This window comes from Uranotaenia lowii, chromosome 2, assembly GCF_029784155.1.
Source record: "Uranotaenia lowii strain MFRU-FL chromosome 2, ASM2978415v1, whole genome shotgun sequence".
In the NCBI taxonomy this organism is placed as follows: domain Eukaryota; kingdom Metazoa; phylum Arthropoda; class Insecta; order Diptera; family Culicidae; genus Uranotaenia; species Uranotaenia lowii.
Window position 1 is genome coordinate 291550696 of NC_073692.1, and position 19776 is coordinate 291570471.

Genomic DNA, 19776 nt, shown 5'->3' on the forward strand with positions numbered 1-19776 from the left:
GACTAGTCCTGATTCACGATCGGTTTGCGCCCTTACAAAAGGAAAGGGTTGTTGTTGAATTTTGGGTATTAATAAATCTGGGAACAAAGCACTATATTGCTATCTCTCTACATGGTTTATGATTAAGTCAATTTATCTTCATCAGTTTTCATTCCGAGTGTAAAGTCGCGAGGCGTCGCGTGGTTTTTCTACAAGCGGATATTTGAATTACGTTTTTCTTCGAGTTATCTACAACTAGTGTTCTCGATTCTCGTTGTCGCAATTCGCGAAGGCATTAGATTGGCCTGTTTAGTGAAGTTTCGCCACAGAAGAAGAAATTGATTCCTAGTTGACGATTTTAACCAATTGGATAATTTCTAAAGAAGCCATTGTTCCAATTTTATACACTTGCTCTTCACGAAGACTGAGTGACCATCCTTTATTGAGTGCTCCGTTGAGGGGTTCTCAACCCTAGTGATACCCTTTCTCTTGTTCAAATATAAACAAACCCAATATTGTAGTACCATAAAAGAAAAAGAGAGGGCTGGTGATGCCCAATGGCAGGCACGAGTGCCGAGCCTGCGCTTAAAGCGCCAGATCCTTTGAGGGATCAACGAGTCCTAGGTGACAATCCAGTGAGCCGACTCCCAGGATGGATTGACCCTAAAGCAGGCGAGCTTATTCATCATTCATCAGTTTTGTATGTTGGGTTTTGGCTATGTCGATGAGATAAAATTCCTTTATGAATGATATTATGAGATCAATCAATCGAGGTTATTCAAACTAACGCGATCAATACCACGCGAAGGAGAACTTAGTACTCACAGAAAATATGAAGATAACGGTGCAGAGTGGAAAAGTCCCGGAAAAAGTAACCATCTATGGTTGTCCATTCAAAACTGATATGTATACGTTTACCCAGCAAAACAGTGCTTCAAATGCTGGAAGTTTGGACACCTGGAAAAGTTTTGTGTATCCAGGCAACGGTGCCAAGTCTGCGCCATGGTGAATCCTGGAAAAGGAGAAGATTGTCACAATGTGCCCCATTGCCTTTGTTACAAAGGAAGGAGATAAGGAATGCCCCGAGAGGCAAAGAAAGCTACAAATAACGGATGAGATGAGAAGAATATTATAGCCTGATATTTCTTTGTAAGTTCACTTATAATAAAACACCGATCTTATTCGCTTGACAGTCTGATCTGAACTGATCATCTCCTTTATTTCTAATGATCCTCTCCTTGTTGCTATTTATCTGTTCGTGTACCGTAGGGTATCGATTACTGACACGACAGTCCTTCACCCTTTAAGATTCGATTATAAAAATATACATTTTAAAATAAATATTCCATTCAATTGGCCAACGCCCACTTAGCTTTTAACAATTCAAACTTATTAATATAACTGATTAAAACATGCGCAATTCAATTTTACTTCATTTCGGGAAATTCCTTAGAGAACCTTGAGCGTCTTCTTCGCGTCTCCTTTTTATTCGCATTGATCTTCTGACACCTGTAATTACATGATTAGAATCATTTAAAACATTTTCTTTTCCAGAACTTTTAGGGTAATCTCCGTCAGGAAATCCAGCGAAATCAGGTTCTTCATCATCTTCCCGGAATCTTTTGTTATTCACAACATGTGCTAGGACATTGTTCGCCCGTGATCCTTCAGCTCTCAGTTTCAATTGATTTCTGTGCGCAGATGCAATGTGACCATTGATTGATATTTGGAAAACATTGATTGACAATCTTTTAACAAAAATTGCCTCTAACCAACGGACAAAATCCTTTCTATGGTTTCGATACCATATTTTATCCCCCATCTTCAAGTTATTAAACTTATCCGACTTTTTAACATGTTGATCTCTTGTATCTGTTTTGCTGTTTATAATTGGTTGATTTGAAGATAACCTTTGTTTGTAACTGTTCTTAGGATTTATCAAATCCAATATAGTTTTTGGTTTGAATGATAAAACATGTTCGGAAGGAAAGTTCCCACTCTTTGTTAAGCAATAATTTATCAGAAAAAGGTTAATTTTCTCTTCTATATCCAAACTCTTCATTTGAGGATCAAGGAAGAATTTCTTCAAAACTTCCTTTGCAGTTCGTACAGTCCTTTCTGCCTGCCCATTACTTTCGGGGTGATACGGAGGACTTTTAAGAACCACAATACCTTGCTTTTGCATAAATTTAACAAATTCAGCCGAATTGAAAGGTGGTCCTCCATCGGTTACAAGAACATCGGGCAAACCAAAACGAGCGAATACATTTATAAACTTTTTCAATACTTTTTTTGCAATCTGTCCCAAATCTCATGTATTCCAACTCAATCCATTTTGAGAAACTATCCACAATCAACAAAAATACCTTTTCTCCTAAATGGAAAAAATCCGCGTGAACGCGACTAAAAGGGCGAGTAGTGGGTATCCAAGGTGAAAATACTTTGTTCTTAGTAACAACTTGTGTTCGATTACAAATCTCACAGTTTTTTACGTAATTTTCGATATCTGTATTAATACCAAACCAAAAAACTACCCTTCTAGCTAACTGCTTTATTTTGACCATCCCAGCATGATTTGAATGCAACATTTTCAAAATGTTAGGTTGTAAGGTTTTCGGAATAACCACTCTTTTTTGGAATAACAGGCAGCCCGAATGTATTTCCAAGTCATGAGCTTGAGCTTTAACATTCTTAAAAGCGCGGTCAACTCTTTTTGGCCATCCTTGATTTATGAAATCAACGATTTTAGAAATAAAAGGATCTGTTTTTGTTTCCGCGGAAATAAGTTTGAAATCTATTGGCAAATTTTCTGAAAAGTTAAGACTCTTGACAAACTCTTGGTCTAAACTTCGTGGTACTGAGCAAGGAAGAGGAAACCGCGAGCAAAAGTCCGCGTTGTCCATTTTATTTGAAGGTCTGTATCTAATCTCAAAGTCATATATCGAAAGTTCCATGATATATCTCTGTAAACGGGTTACAAATATAGATTGTTTTCCTTCTTTGCCAAATACTCCAAGTAAAGGTTTATGGTCAGTGTATAAAACAAACTTTTGACCGTATAAATAACGGTGGAATTTCTTTACACAAGTCACCACAGCCAATGCTTCCAAGTGTAGAATTGGGTACTTTTTTTGTGAATCGTTAAGGCTGAAAGAAGTAAACATAATAGGTTTTTCTTGATCACCTACATAATGGGCTAAAACACCCCCCAGACCATGATTACAAGCATCTGTCACCACAACCAGAGGCTTTTTATCAAAATACTCCAGAACCTTAGATTTAAGAAGGTATGTTTTACACTTTTCAAATTGTTCGTTACAATTTTCGTCCCAATTGTATTTGGAATCTTTTTTTAAAAGTTTATAAAAGCAGTTCAATCGAGAAGACAGGTTTGGTATAAATTTACCGTAAAAATTTATTAATCCTAAGAATGACTTAAGTTCATTAGGATTACTTGGTGGTTTAGCATTTGCAATCGTTGATATTTTTTCAGGACAAGGTTTAAGTCCATCTTTACTAATGATGTGTCCTAAGAACGTCAGTTCTTCTACGAAAAACTTACACTTGTTGAATTTAACTTTGATGTTAGCTGCTTCTAACTTTTCCAATACCTGATACAATCTAATTTGGCATTCATCCTTGTTTCTTCCCGAAACAATCAAATCATCTAAATAGCATGAAACTCCTTCTAAGCCATGCAAAATTTGATCCATCACCGATTGGAAAACGCTTGCGGATGAGGACACTCCTTGTGGTAACCGATGATATTTGTAAAGACCTTTGATTGTGTTAATAATCATAAATTTTTTTGAATATTCAGTTAATTCCAACTGTGTGTAAGCACCTGCTAAATCAAGTGAGCAAAACACTCTTGCTCCTGATAAAGTTGAAAAAATATCCTGAGCAAGCGGAAGAGGATATGAGTTCGGCACAATAATCTTATTTACCGAAACTTTGCAATCTATAACAAGCCTCAAATCATTGTCTTTTTTGACAATAGCTATCACAGGTGATGCCCACTCACTAGCTTTCACCGGTGTTATTATACCACTTTTTTCAAGGGAATTGAAATGCTCAATAACTTTTTCTTTTAGCCTCAATGGCACTGTATAGGCTTTTTTAAATATTGGACGATCTTTTTTAAAAACTAAGTCACCTTTGTAACCTTTAATTGGCGTAGAAAAATCCTTATTGAAAATTGTTTTGAATCTATGTTTCAAATTTTCAATAGTTCGTTCATGTTCGTTTAAAAAATTAACATTATTAATACTCAAATAATTTGTGAAATTCGCTCTCCAGTTTCTGTAAAAAATATCAAGCCAATCACGTCCAATAAGAGGAACAAAATTACTAGATCCTTTCAACACAATCAATGTTACGTGATATGTTAAATTATTCACCGAAACATTTACTTTTAGGCAACCCAAAATTGTCAATTTTGCACCGTCTACTACCGACAATTTTCTGTTACATGTTTCCAGAGCATGTTGAGAAAGTTTCTCAAAAAACATTTGCTCACTGATCACTGAAACAGCTGATCCACTGTCGACTTCCATCCGAAAACTTACCCCATTAATACATACATATACAAATACAGGGTCATTTACCTTAATAGACATACAGTGTAGCTCATCATCCGAATCACCGGGGTCAGGCTTTTTGGTGCGTTTGAAGTCGAAGCTTGGGGTTGTGTTTTCGGTAGAATCGTCCAAGAACCGAATTGATTGTTGAGACCTTTTTCTTTCAAAACAATTTCTTCTTATATGTCCCTTGACATTACAGAAACTGCAAACCACTCCGCCTCTTGATCGATCACGGGAGTACGAACGATCCCTCTGCTTGTAGCTGAATCGATTCTGACGATCGCGAGAAGAATGAACCTCTCGTCTGCCACCATCTCTGTACCTTCTCCAGTTGTCGCGATCATCATTCCAACGTCGACCAATCCGTTCAATGGCGCTTACTCTTTCAGTTGTCTCGATTCTAAAAGAATGTTTTGCCATCTGTTCTCGAGCGATTAATATTCTTTCAATTTCTTCCAAATTAGGGTTCTCCAGCTCATAAATGCGCTCTCGAGCTTTCAAATCTGAGGCACCGAGGGCAATGCGATCTCGGATTTGATTATTTTTTTCCTCAGAACCAAACCCGCAGCTTTCAGCCAACAATTTGACATCTAAAATAAAATCTTCGACCATCTCTTCCTTGCCTTGCGTTCTTCCATAAAATTTCTCCTTTCGTTTCATTTTTCCATCAGTTTTGTCGTAACGGGTTTTCAATCGATTAATTACATCAATATATTGTAGCGAGTTTAAATCGACTCCAGGAAAAAGTTTTTTTATTTCGCTAAATACGGTTGCGCCTCCCACCGTGATAAAAAGTGATTTTCGACTGGATTCCGGTACGCTGTTATAATTGAAGACATATTCCAGGCGTTCCGCATAATCAGCAAAAGATGTACCTGGTACATATGGTTCTACAGATCCAATGAAAGTATTCATTGTTTCTTAACTTTTGCTGTCGAGAAAAAAAAAATCCTCAGAGAAAACTCAATCAACAAATCCAAACTGTTTATGTCGCGCGACACTATGGAACAGATTGGTCAGTTTTTTTTTTGTTGCACTGTTGAACGCGACAAAATATCGATTTACTGCAAACAATCTCAAGTGTTGCAAAGAATGGATGAACTAAATAATAACCGAAGGTAACTCACCTCTCTTATTGCGCTCACGAGAAATTTCTCGCTTTACAGCTTGACCAAAATTACCGCCGAAAAATGCAATGGTGGCGAAAGAACGCTTTCAATCCCAAGATGCCCTATATGATCGGATAAAACGCGATTTTGAACAAAATCCGGTTCCACAGCACAGTCCACCTTCTTAATACTTCCTTCAAACCACTATTTAAGCACACGTTATTTGTTGAATATCTGGCTATACTGTTTTTTTTTATTTTCCAACACTAGACAATCAGAAACCCACAATAATGATTTACGGCTCTATACTTAAATCCACACAATCCGCATTCAAGCTTTGTGTTACACACAAAATAGGCGGTGTCCTTGCCCTCGTCGCCACTATTATAGCCTGATATTTCTTTGTAAGTTCACTTATAATAAAACACCGATCTTATTCGCTTGACAGTCTGATCTGAACTGATCATCTCCTTTATTTCTAATGATCCTCTCCTTGTTACTATTTATCTGTTCGTGTACCGTAGGGTATCGATTACTGACACGACAAAGAAAAGGAGTTTCCTTTAAAGAGGCGGAAAGAATTTTCCCGAAATTATCCAACAGGTTTGATATTCTTCAGAAGAAAGACGATTTTCCCAGCATCATTACTGTGGACGAAAATGACCAAGGTTTGCCAACCGAACAAGTAAACTGGGGCACGCAAAGGTTGAGGCTATGAAAAACTTACAGCCAACGCGAGGCATTTGATTCTGGAAGAGGGGACAAAAGAATTTCAACTGAAAACGAGCCATGCAATGCAAACTTCGTGGAAGCGGTAGTAGCTGGAGTGAGAAGGGAACTGTTGAGATCTTCGCCGCATATTGAACTGAGAGATCAGACGACCGAAAAATTGAAAAGTTGTAAAGACGGAATACAATCTGATGAATTAGCCATGTTCCTCTACGGAAGGTTAAACGAAATTACAGAACGAGAGTTTAATAGCACAATGCAGAAACAGAACAGGACAGGAAGACCACCCAAGTAACCATAAGCACTAAAGCTTTGCATTTTTATAGCTTTACACCAGCATTCAAAGGCTAAATTACACTATATCAGCACATCAAGTGCAATTTTACATTACAACAGCCCTTCGAGTGCTATGCTGCATCATGTTAGAATTATACCACTCTTTTAAAATGCAACTTGCATTCTATCAGCTTTGCTCAATGCTTTTGAAATGCAACATTGCTCTAAATCAGAATAACAAATGCTATATTTTCTAAGCATTGAATTGGCATCACACAAGCTTGCTTTAATGCTTTTAAGCACTTTGTAAGCACTACAGTGGCATTAGGCCAAAGCACATTAGCATTGATTGATGCTGAATCAATGCAAATTCAGGGCACCGGTTGCTAGAAATTTGATTCAAATAGGTCTTTTTTTTTTCAAAGATTTAACGCGGACCTGATAGGTTCACAGGCAGAGTCAATGTCAAATGTCAGAGCCACATATGTCATGAGTTCGATTCCAGGTCATTTTCAGCTGAAAAATAAAAAAAATATCATGTAGAAAATTCAATCCGAGAGATCTCCTCAATATGCATAAGCGAATATAAAAATAATTACAAATTTAGTATCATGACCGAAAAATGAACCAACAAAAATCCAAAATTATTTTTTTTTTCGCATGGTCGAACCTCATTCGAACGCCATTTGCATTTTCCCAGCATTTTGCCCGCCAACGCTGTAGCATCAACCAATGCTATAACAGTGCTTTTATAGGGTTATACCAGTTTCTGCACAAATGCAGCAGTTAATTTCGCCAAACCTGGCTCACAGAGCTAAAATGATGCACAAAATCAAGCACTATAGCTGACGCTAGAGCAGAGTTGATGCTAGATTTTAGTGCTTATGGTTACTTGGGCAACTCAAAATGGCCAGTAAAAATTTAAAAGTACTCCAATTGAATATACAATCAATTCGACCACGCGACAAAAAAGAGGTATTATCCAGATTTATGGAAAGTAATGAATTTCAGATAGCGTTATTGCGAGAGATATGGTTACCAAATAGGAGAATTTCAAGTATCAAAACGCAGGCAGACCGGATATGGAGTAGTAGGAGTGCTCATATCAAACGATCTGACTGCAGAGGAGATGGGGTTACCAGACTTTAAATTCCTAGAAGGATGAGTTGCAGTGCAGATAATAAGAAGCTTCGACCCTGTAATCCTGATTTCTGTTTATCTTCCACCAGATGGGACAGACAGCCAGTTAACTGTTAACCAGCAAAAAGCGTTAGCCACGAACGAGATTAAAATATTATTTGATTGGTTAGAAAAGCAATCCGGAACGATCTTGTTGGGAGCTGACTTTAATGCTCATCATGAAGCATGGCGAAAAGATTTTCCTACGTGTTATAGAGGTAAACTTTTGGGATGATTGAAAATTCAAGATTTATTCTATTAAATGATGGTAGTCCAACAACTATCAGTTTACCAGGAAACCGTGATTTAGCAATTGACATCACATTGGTAACTCCAAGATTAATAAGAAAAGCCAGCTGGAAGGTTATAGAAGAGGATTTTAGATGCAACCACCTGATAACAGAAATTGAACTCTCCAGTTCTATCGAAATTGCAAAAATAAAAATAACAAAAGTTCATTAAAATAAGGTAGTAGAAAACCTTAATAAAATTAGGCCACAATTCTTGTATGATGCAAACGAAATGCAAGGAATATTTTATGAAGCTATACAACATGGTTCATATGTTATTAAAAACAAAAAAAAGCAACTTTTTGAAAAAATGGTAGACCCAAAGAATAGACCAAACATACCAGCATAAAAGAGAAGCATTAAAAATGTATAATAAAAGTAAATTGTTGGAAGATTTTATGCGATAATATGCGAAAACAAAAGTAGCAACCATCCGATGTACCTAAAAAAGTAGCACGCATCGATAGAATTGGCTTAGCAATAGAACAGCACATGTGAGCTTGGGTGATTTTTTGCCCGGTCGGACACAATCTCATGTGTTCGACCCGTCCGTGTTTCAATGTGGGTAGGAATGCGATGGGTTTCTTCATCGCTTCCTATCAACATTGAAACGGCGAGCGGCAAAGAATCACGCAAGTAGTTCAAAAGCTGTTCACAAAACAAAAGTCCTGCTCACATTTTCACCAACTATTCAATTTCTTCTACCCAAAGCGCTCTAGCTTTGATCTTTCCACCTATAATACTTTCATGTTCTTTCTAAATATTCTACCTTGAATTTTCATAACTCGCCGAAATGCCAAAAATTAAATAAGAGGAGAAATTTAAAAGAAAAAGAGTCATATTCAAAAGTTAAAAGGGCAAAAGGGCCCCGCTTTAAAAAGACCCGTAGGCCTAATGAATGTGAACTTAAAATTAATAAACTCTGAAGTGAAAAATAGAATTGCAGAGGTTGCCGAAATCTTGAACCTAATTCCCAAAAAATTCTTTTGGGTTTCGGAAATTTTGTTCGGCGCAGACTTATGTCAACTTCCTAGTAAACTCCATTTAAGAAGCAAAAGCAAAGAAACAGGAATGTATAGTGGCCTTCTTAGATATCTCGAGAGCTTTTAACGAAGTTAAATCAGAATACTATTAGAAACTTTCGCCTTGCAAGGTATTCCACAAAAATTTATATCTTGGTTGCATTCCTACCTAAGTTGTAGAAGATTAGCACTTAAAACGGATAATGGAGTAATTAGAAAAACAGTATCGGAAGGTTTACCGCAGGGGTGCCCGTTGTCCCCGGTTATTTTTAATCTGTATACTGCAGGATTACACCAATTACAAAAAGAAAACTGCACTTTCATCCCATTTGCTGACGATATAGGGCTTTTGTTACCCACACATACAAGAGGTCTGTTGGGCACACATCAACGGTTTTTATATGAAGCAAAGGCAAAATTCAACTAAAACTTCGTATTTTCCGTGAGTGTGTGCGCATTTTCTATAAAAAAGAAGCATTTAATTGGTATAATGCTTTTGTGGATATTTAATAGAAGAATAGTCCGGAAACAAGCACAGCAAAATTTTAAAAACCTCAACCATCTATGTAAGGCACTAGCAATGGTTGACTCAGATTCTTTGTAGGCAGACTCTGGTCAATCTTAAAGAGTTTTCAACCAGTAGGATGAAGTTAAGGGCTTCCGTCGTAAAATTTATCAAAAAACTTTAGCAATATTTGGTCTACCTCCACTGAAATTGATCGAACCCATCACAAAATCTTAATTTTTTCAGCAAACCTCACTCGCAATCCCAAACAAAACTTACAAAAAAGTATACAAATATACTGGCTTCTTTATAATGTGCTGTAAAACAGAAAACTTTCAATAGTTTTCGTAAATTACTTGAAAAAAAAACCTTCTTCCGTCGAGTCGTATTCATTTTATATGCAGCTGTCAATTTTGTTTGCCCAACGGCTTACTTATACTAATGCACTGTACAAATGCCCTATTGCTGTTTTAGCAATTGATGATTCTTTGAATGGAACTGAATCACAACTAAACAAATATCTTAAAAGCCCAGACGAAACAATGAAAAAAATTAAACCTAGAAGTCAACCCTAGTACCCCCCTTTTTCATATAAAAAATGGACCACTTGAAAGTAAAAATAAATGGAAATCAAATAACAATTAATAACACACAATATTTTGGATGTACACTCGATCGAGAATTGTGTCACCGAAAACACATTGAAAGCGTCTCTCATGAAAGTTCTCGCTGGACGTTTCTCCCATGCTAGTCCAAAATCCCTGGTCAAAATTGGAAATGCCATGATTAGAGGCAAATTAGAATTTGGAGGGCGGATCTTACGGACGGGCTGCAGAAACCTATTTACAAAAAATTCAAACCGCACAAAACGCTTTTTTGAGAATAGCTTTAAAATATTTGAAATCGACCCCAATTCACGTAATGCTGTCTGAAACAGGACAACTACCCATGAAAACAAGAATAGAACCCCTAACCAAAAGGGAGTAAATAGGAAGTGTCTTCAACATAATCAGCTTGTCGAATTTGTCGAGAAAATAGTGGCAGCTGGGAAGCTAAACGGCTCATATTTTACCAAAATAATTGACCAAAATTTAGACATGGTAAGTCAAATGCATCCTAAAGACCCTGACATCGCGCTGGAAAGTAGGCTTCAAAGAACTTCAACAGTGGACATAGATTGGTCGGTACGAACCACAATGGCTCTGCAATGGCAGACAAGTTTCGTTGAAATGAAAATTACAACCTATCGCAATTGTAATATTATTTTTACGGACGCAAGTAAAACGGAATTTGGCACAAAAAAAATCTTAAAATCACACTTAAAATCACAAAAAATAATCAACAATTTTTCCATCACAAATGCAGAGATAATGAACATACTGATGGCATTGAATTGGATCCTTCAAAAAGAAAACACTGAAGCAGTAGTGAAATCTTACGCAACACTAAGGAACTACACAGAAACTTCATCGCATGGAACATCTTTAAACTTCTACCTAAGAAAGAAATGAAGAAGGTCCAAATCCAATGGATCCCCAGCCACTGCGGGATGTTAGGCAACGAACTAGACGATCAGAAAGCTGTTAGAAAAACGAAACAGGTTCAATCAGATTTCACTTCGCTCACAGCAGGGGACGTAATTCTCCTGGCTAAATTGGAGGCTTGGGACTCTTGGAATTCACAATTCCAAAACACAAGTTTAACCAAGGGAAGATTTTACGCTTAAATAGAATCCAACCCATTAAAACGAATATTGTTTAAAGAATTGTTATTGAATAATAAAGAAAAAAAGAATACTATCATGTGGGCCACCAAATCCAAATTTACCAAATAACATGCAAAGTTTATGAGTCGATCCAAAGCTGTAATTTTATAATTCATCTAGTTGTTTTCAAACAATTTTGGGTGAGGGAATTAGTAAGAGAGTTGTGTATGATCAAATAGTTTCTAAAACCTGATTCGCTACCCGTTTACGAAAAAATCATATCTCAAATAGTCATCGCGATACACAGTTGTTGAAATAAATAGTGAAGTTTTCTGTAAACGTTATAACTTTTTTTGAAAAATTGTCTATACAGGATTTGTGTTCGTCTCTATAGCATTTAATAAAATTAACAGAATCTTATTCAGAACTCTTCATTTGGCATAAAAAAATTTTACAAATCAGAAAAAAAATATTTTAAGTTATGTATGTGTATAAAAACGTTAAAATACAGGGGCCCAAGAAACCCCACATCATGTGGCTCATGATTACCCCCCCCCCCCCCCCCTTTTTGATAATTCATGAAAAAAATCATTTCCATGGGAAAGGGTCTGTCAAAACTGAGTCCATCGTCATATGAGCATATTTTTTGTTGTGAACTTCATGTCAACTTCATGTTCATGTTTATGATTGTTAAGCTATCAGACATAAGACATGTAAATTTGAACTTCAAACCTGAGCCCTGAGACTTCGGTTTAGGTCTCACCCCTCACCTCTCACGTTCACTTATCAGGTCTCGCTTCTAACGTCTCATTTCTCTTTTCGCATGTCTCATTTATTGTTTTTCACGTCTCAGTTCTCATATTTAACTTCTCTCATCTTACTTCTCACGTCTCTCGTCACATTTTTTTGTTTCATGTCTCACTATTAACGTGTTACGTCTAATAGCACCCTTCTCACGTCTCACTTCTAATTTCCCTAGTCTCACGATCACTGATTTATTGGATATATAAATGGAGGTGACCTGAGACATGAATCAAGAGACATAAACTTAAAAAGGTGCTCACGTCTTACTTTCCATGTCTCACTTCTTACGTTCCATGTCCCATCACTCACGTTTCAGTTCTTGATTCTAACGTTTCATTTCTTTCATCGCACTTATCATTTCTCACGTCTTACGTCTCACTCTTCACGTCTCGTTTTTCAAATCCCAACTTAAAAATCTCAAACGAATTTCGGAACAAGCACTTACTCGAACTGAAAGTTACTTCTCGTTTTCTGGGTCTGATTAAGTGGTTAGGCAGGCAATTTTCGAAGAAAGAAGGTATCACGTACTGAGTTGGATTATTCGGGTTTCGTTTATTATTTTCATGAGATTTTTTTTGTTGATTTATTTCGCGTTAAGTTTTGAATCACATGTAGTACAATGTCAACTGCCATAGCTGAAAAAAGGTGTGAAGTTAATTTGTTTAAGCTAGTAGTAGTTCTGTTCTGCTTGTTTTTGCCTTATGATCACGCCTAGAATTAATTAATGTGATTTTTTTCATTTTTTTTCTTTTTATTTTTTATATAAAAATTCTATTTTCAACTTTAATTACAAAAACAGCTTAGCATTGTTTTAGTGTTTTTTTTTTGCAAATAAACGCCGTACTTATCTTAGAATATTCCGTTTGACCTTAGACACCTAAATGACTTTTGTAGTTAATGAATTAATAACTGCGTAAACATTTTAACCTACAATTATGTTTCGGCATATTTTTCCTATAGTATTCATTTTATTTAGCAAGCTCGAACCGAAGGCAAGCCGTATGGAGCCGAACAAAAAAGTAAATTAATGAAAAACCGAAGATACTGTCGCGTCAACAGGATTCGCCTACGTGTGTGAGTGTGTTGCTTGAGTGAGAAAACTGGCGATTTTTCTCATCACAGGCATCAATCGGCACGGTTTTGGAAATCCCTTTTCGAAAGAGCATCTTCTGGTGAACATAATAATGTCCATTCGATCGACCAACGAAAACTGGCGATTTTTCGCTCGTCAAGCGAATGACAGCAACGGTTAAACAAAGAAATTAACTTTTAAATCCTAAATCTTTCATAAATAATAAATAAAAATATTTTTTATGACAAACAAAAAACAACGCTCCGGCGATTCTTTCACCACACACGCGCGCGCTCTCATTCATATGGTTTCTGAACAGATGTAGAAACTTTTTTAACAATGGTTTGACTCAAATTAAGAATCCATTGAAGACCAAAATTGAGGAACTGGCGATTTTACACAATCCTGTCTTCTAATGGTTACTTTGAAACTTTATTCGCAAATATATTTTAAGTCCCCTAACAACTGTATCTACTTCCAAAACAAATCCAAATAATTCTTTTCACATAAAATGATGGTTATTTTCTTTAAAAAAAACAGCTGTCTTTACCGATTTCGTCTCCTGGCTTCAAATGAATTTTTACAACTTTACTTCGGTTTCTATCCTAGAGTATGTACACTGTAAAGAAAAAACCACATATTTTCTAATCTTTTGCAATTGATCTACCTCAGTTGCTCTACAGCTCTGAAACTTGCTACCTTTAGCGCTATCTCTCTTTTTTCTCATTCTTTCTAGGGGACTATCTGTTTCACTGGAAAATTCTTGCTAAGAAGACCGGAATATGTACACTGTGAAAAAAATGTTTTACAATCGCTTGTTGTAACGCTCTTTTTCTATCTCTCTCGCTTATCATTTTTCTGACATTCTTCATACACGCTAACTCGCTGCTACACTCTGGAATCTCTAATCATTATCATCGATTAGTATTGCATTTTTTAATTCTTCTCAACGAAGAAAAGCTAGTTATTATAAATAAGAAGAAAATAAACAGAAAAAATACTTTGAACTGATTAGTACAGAGACGACCGGCCGTTTGGGGAAGCTTTTCTTGAAACTATATGTTATCATAGGTCTTTCCCCCTCCTCCCCGACCTTCGGCATCGAACTGAGAACGGTTTCTTGTTAGCACAAAAGTGGGCGTGGTGTTAGGTATTTCGAGTTGTTCCATTTTTGTTGGTTCGTTCGTTTCCGTTGGGAATTTTTTTTTCGGTCGTCTCATTTGGAGTTTTTTTTTGTTTTTTCCCGGTTCAAATCTACTAGTAGGTAGAGAGTACGATGGAGGGGATTACAGCCTAAATGGGGCACGCTTTTCGCTCGGTGTCGTTCCTCGCGAACTTCGATCCGGTCGGGTGCTTCCGGCTGTTCCGGGCGTTTGAGGTTCTACGGAGGTTCGCCGGGGCGTCATCATGCCCGATGGGGTCGAGGTGCCGCTCGTTTTCCTATTTTGGGGCGATAAGAATCGAAACTTTAGTATTGGTAACTTGGATTTCACTCTCAAACAACTATAGGCAAATAGGAACTACTAGATACTAGGCACTAGAAAGAAAGCAAGAATCATCAACAAAGGCGAAACATGCAGCACAATATCTGGGCAACATTGTGTTTTTTAGCTAGAAGGAGTTGCTTAGAACAAGGAGTCGCGTAGAAAAACAAATCTAACAAGATAACTGCACAACTCACAAATAAAAAAAACCATTAAAGCTTAAGTTGATTTGGAGAAATTTGGGATAAACTATTTTAAGTAAAAACAGCAAACTTCATGTGCCAACAGATGTCACCATGGATGGCAAAACTCCTCAGATCGGCTTGTCCAGTGAAAGAGAGTGCAACTTTTTTCGTCTGCTCCCTCCCAAGCTGTGCGGGGAGAGATAAATTACATTGCAATCAAGAGTGAGATAGTCAACACATAAGAGTGAGCACACTGACTGGACTCTTAGGGTAAAAATTCGACCATTTTCTGTCTAATTTTTTTTCTAATTTTGCAGGTTTTCAATACCGTCGCGACGGTAGGTGGCGAACCTACCATTTTTCCGATACAAATGCCCTGTAGGAAAAATGTACCTGTTTAGGCCGATTTTATCGTAGGAATTCCCTGTTTTTTAAGTTGGGTGGCACTTTCTAACTGGGATAGCATTTCTTCAAATCGATCGATGCGCACTCTGGAATCGACATTGCGTGCTGTTGAAAAAATTATCCCACAAACGAAATAACGGTGCTGTAGAAGCCTTAATCTATGCAACAGAAGAGGTAATAAGTTAGCTGGCTTGTGATTTATTTCGAAAAACACCATTTAAATCAGAGATGCCAAGTGGTTGTGTCAAAAATCAGGACAACGCGATGAAAAAAAAACTTGGATTTTTCAGGACACCACTAAATTGATAGAATAACATACAGCTCTGTTTAGATTACAAAAATAAAGAAATGTTCACAGATTTCACAGATAATATTAATTTTGTACGTACACCAAGAAGCTAAGAAAATCTTAGCTCTGAGACTAAGAACGTAATACATTAGACCAAGGACCTGATACCTGAGACATTAGACCTGAGACATTAGACATTAGACCTGAGACATGAGACTTGAGACCTGAAAGATAATATCTGAGACCTTAGACAAGAGATATGAGACTTGAGATGTGACAAATAAGACATGGGGCATGAGACCTGAGGCCTGAGACTTTCGACATGACATCTGAGACCTGAGACCTGCGATATGAGACCTGAGAGTTGAGACTTTAGACATGACACCTGAGACCTGAGACCTGAGACCTGAGAGTAGAGACTTGAGACATAAAACGATAGACCTGAGACATGGGACTTTAGACCTGAAACCTGACAAGCTACTTGTGTTAGTACCGCGAGAAGTTAGTTTAGCTCCGATTTCGACTTGCGATCCCTCTAGTGAAAGGGTTTGACTTGTAGAAGACGAACAAAAGTGTCGCGAGTTCGCTAGTACAAGCTGCTAGTATTAGTACCGCGAGAAATTAGTTTAGCTCTGATTTCAACTAGCGACCTCTCTAATGAAAGGGTTTGACTTGTAGGTGACGAAAAAAAGTGCCGCAAGTTGAAATCGGAGCTAAACTAATTTTTCGCGGTACTAACACTAGTAGCTCATACCAGCGAACTCGCAACACTCAGGTCTAATGTCCCATGTCTTAGGTCTCATGTCTCAGGACTCAGGTGTCGTGTCTGAAGTCTCAACTCTCAGGTCTCAGATCGCAGGTTTCAGGTCTCAGGTGTCATGTCGAAAGTCTCAGGTCTCAGGTTTCAAGTCCCATGCCTCAGGTCTAGATATCAGTTGTCTTAATTGTCAGGTCCCAAGTGTCAGGTACCAGTTCGCAGTCTCAGATCTCATGTCTCTAGTGTCAAGTCTCAGGTCTCAAGACCCTAGTCTCAAGTCTCAAGCCTCAAGTCTCCGATCTCAGGTATCAGGTCTCAGGTTTTAAGTGCAAAATACATGTCTTATTGTCTCAAGTTTCAGAGCTGCAGTTTTGAATGGTCTTTTTTTACACGGTTTTCCGCAATTAGCACGGTTTTTTTACACTGTTTTCGGGAATTAACAAGGTTTTTTATACGGTTTTCGGGAATTAGCACTGTTTTATTACACGGTTTTTTTACGCGGTACGTATATCAGTGTAAAAAAAACCTTACTGTATTCCATAAACTGTAATTTTTGTAATATAAACTGTGGATTTTTTTTTCTGTTTTTGGGAAATCATGATAATAGATTGTTAATTATAATTGATTTTTATCAAGAGAAATGTAAAAAATACCCAATTGTCATGACTTTTCATTCAAATTATTGCTTTTCCAATCACAGAAAACCATCACAAAATTTCTTAGTTAAATCACAGAAATTCAGATTTTTTTGCGCAAAAACACAGAGTATTTTTCGGCAATTTTGGCCTGCAGTTTATATCGGAAAACATCATTTAAACATCATCTGAACCAAAGATTATCATCGGTTACACTATTTTATTAAAGATTTGTATTAGGTTTTCATAATTTTACTATAAGTTTAGTTATAATTTAGATATTTTTTGAAAATCAAAACAAATCAGGACAATTTACAGACCTTTTTTTCAAAAATCAGGACAATTCAAGCGTTTCTGAAAAGTTATGACGGTCTCCCGAGAATCAGGACAAATCCTGATAAAGCAGGACACCTGGCACCTCCGGGTGGGAGTCTAAATACATTTTTTTTTTCATTTACACTGAGGTGTATCATCAGAGATGCCAATGTGCCTGATTTTTCAGGATTTAACTGATTTTTCGAGGCTCAGCCTGACAACCTGACAAACCATTGAATTTCCCTGATTTTTGAAAATATGCCTAATTTTGCCTGATTTTTGCGAATGTGGTGAAAAATGGGAAGTAAGGAACTGGATTAGGTACCTTTGCTGAAGTGAAAAAGTGAAAATGTGGCCTAACCAAAGCAATCGAAAAATTCCCTTTGATTCATATTTAAAAAAGGGAATCTTTCGATTGCTGTTTCAGTAGAGTTTTTCAACAAAGTAGGTTCACAACACACATTAGAGTGATGCGATGACCAATAAAAAAAGGTCATCACTTTGAGCGAAATTTCCGTTACTTTAACAAAGCCTGATTTTTATTTCAACAGCTCCTGATTTTGAAAAAAAAAATCTTGGCAACCCTGTGTATGACTGAAACACTAGGGCGCTCTAGCTAGATTTCTCTTCCTCCCACTCAGATGCGAAATCTCTCACACTTGTCGTCCGAGTCGCTTGCAGGCAGCCTATGTAAACTCGGATAACGAGTGGAGCCAGTGATGTCAACCTTCCAGATTTTTTCTGGATCTTCCAGACTTTTTGGACTTTTGTCAGACATTTTTTTAGGTTCCCAGACTTCCTGACTTTTTTACATTTCTTCCGGACTTTTGAGTTTCGACATGAATTTTTTGACAAAACATTTAAAATTCAAATTTTTGTTTCAAAATGGTAGGAAATGATTCGATTTAGTAATTGAAATTGGTAGGATATGACGCCAATTTGGAACTTCTTTAAAATTTAAAAAAATGATACCGCTTTTGACTCGCACATATTGAAATTTTTTCTCTAAACTCGAAAATGGGCATTAATTTGGTTAAATGGCAAGATAGTGCTGCCATCTATGAATTTAAATTAGAGAAAAACTGTTTGACTATTAAAAAACATTAGTATTTTTGAACTTGAAGCCTGTTTTGCCTTTCTAACAGAAAGGTTTGGTTATCGGTCGATTTGAGAGATCATTAATTATGGGTCTTAGACATACCTTTATAGGTACCTATCGACTCAGCTCGACGAGTTCTGTTGATGTCCGTGGATTTGTATGTGCCATTTTAAAAATGTCTAGAACGTTTTTGCGAAACTGGGCTGCACAATTAAAATGATTTTAGTCTCAAAAGAATGCATTTTTTTTTCTACACAACCCTTTCAAAAACGGGAAAAAAACAAAATAGTTGAAACCGTTTTCTTTACCAAATACATATCATACTTATTATGGCATAAAAAAAAGTTGCTAGTGGCGCCTCGAAGCAGCAGCACCAGCAATCATTTATAAATTGAAGATAATCAAAATAAAAAAATAATATTTTTATTAACTCGAGAATTGAACCAAAACCCTTCAGATCCCAAGTTGCAAGCGCTATCCAATAAACCATCGGCACGCTTGATTGAAAGCGGCTCAAACTCAAATAGGTAAAAGGCATTACTAAGACGCACCGTGGTCTGGGCAGTTTCTCAGTCTGCTGGGGCAAATACGGCAACAGTGTTTATATCTTACACTTCTTGCTTTTCAATGCAGCAAATGGCGGATGGGCGTTTCCTTCAGAGTCCGCCATGCCTATAGACATTATAATTTCATTTATGAAATTATAGTGTCTAAAGCCATGCCGGGTGTCAACAAAATGCAGAGCCGTACAGGAAACTGCGTTGGGGGGGAATTTATATGAAGATCTTATGACCCTCGTTTTTTTTACTCGTGTTGAAGAATGAATTTATGTTTTTTTTTTCATTTCTACATACTCATACATAATTTAGATTCAATTTCAGATGCAGAATTCAGATTCAGTTTTCAAATTCAGGATACAGGTTTAGGAATCAGAATTCAGGATTCAAAATTCAGAATTCAAAATTCAGATTCAGAACTCATATTCAGATTCAGAATTTAGATTCAGAATTCAGATTCAGAATTCAGATTAAGAATTCAGATTCAGAATTCAGATTCAGAATTCAGATTCAGAATTCAGATTCAGAATTCAGATTCAGAATTCAGATTCAGAATTCAGATTCAGAATTCAGATTCAGAATTCAGATTCAGAATTCAGATTCAGAATTCAGATTCAGAATTCAGATTCAGAATTCAGATTCAGAATTCAGATTCAGAATTCAGATTCAGAATTCAGATTCAGAATTCAGATTCAGAATTCAGATTCAGAATTCAGATTCAGAATTCAGATTCAGAATTCAGATTCAGAATTCAGATTCAGAATTCAGATTCAGAATTCAGATTCAGAATTCAGATT

General features: G+C 36.8%; 1 protein-coding gene across 40 annotated transcripts in view; it reads right to left on the bottom strand.

Moving 5' to 3' along the window:
- Positions 1-12713: 12713 nt before the first annotated feature.
- LOC129743398 (dystonin) overlaps positions 12714-19776 on the bottom strand; it is a 532614-nt gene continuing 525551 nt past the window's right edge. For all 40 annotated transcript variants that reach the window (XM_055735401.1, XM_055735400.1, XM_055735402.1 and 37 more), the window contains one exon: positions 12714-14693. In XM_055735401.1, the coding sequence (XP_055591376.1) occupies positions 14540-14693 (154 nt within the window). In that variant the 3' untranslated portion in view covers positions 12714-14539. The remainder of the gene's footprint in view (positions 14694-19776) is intronic.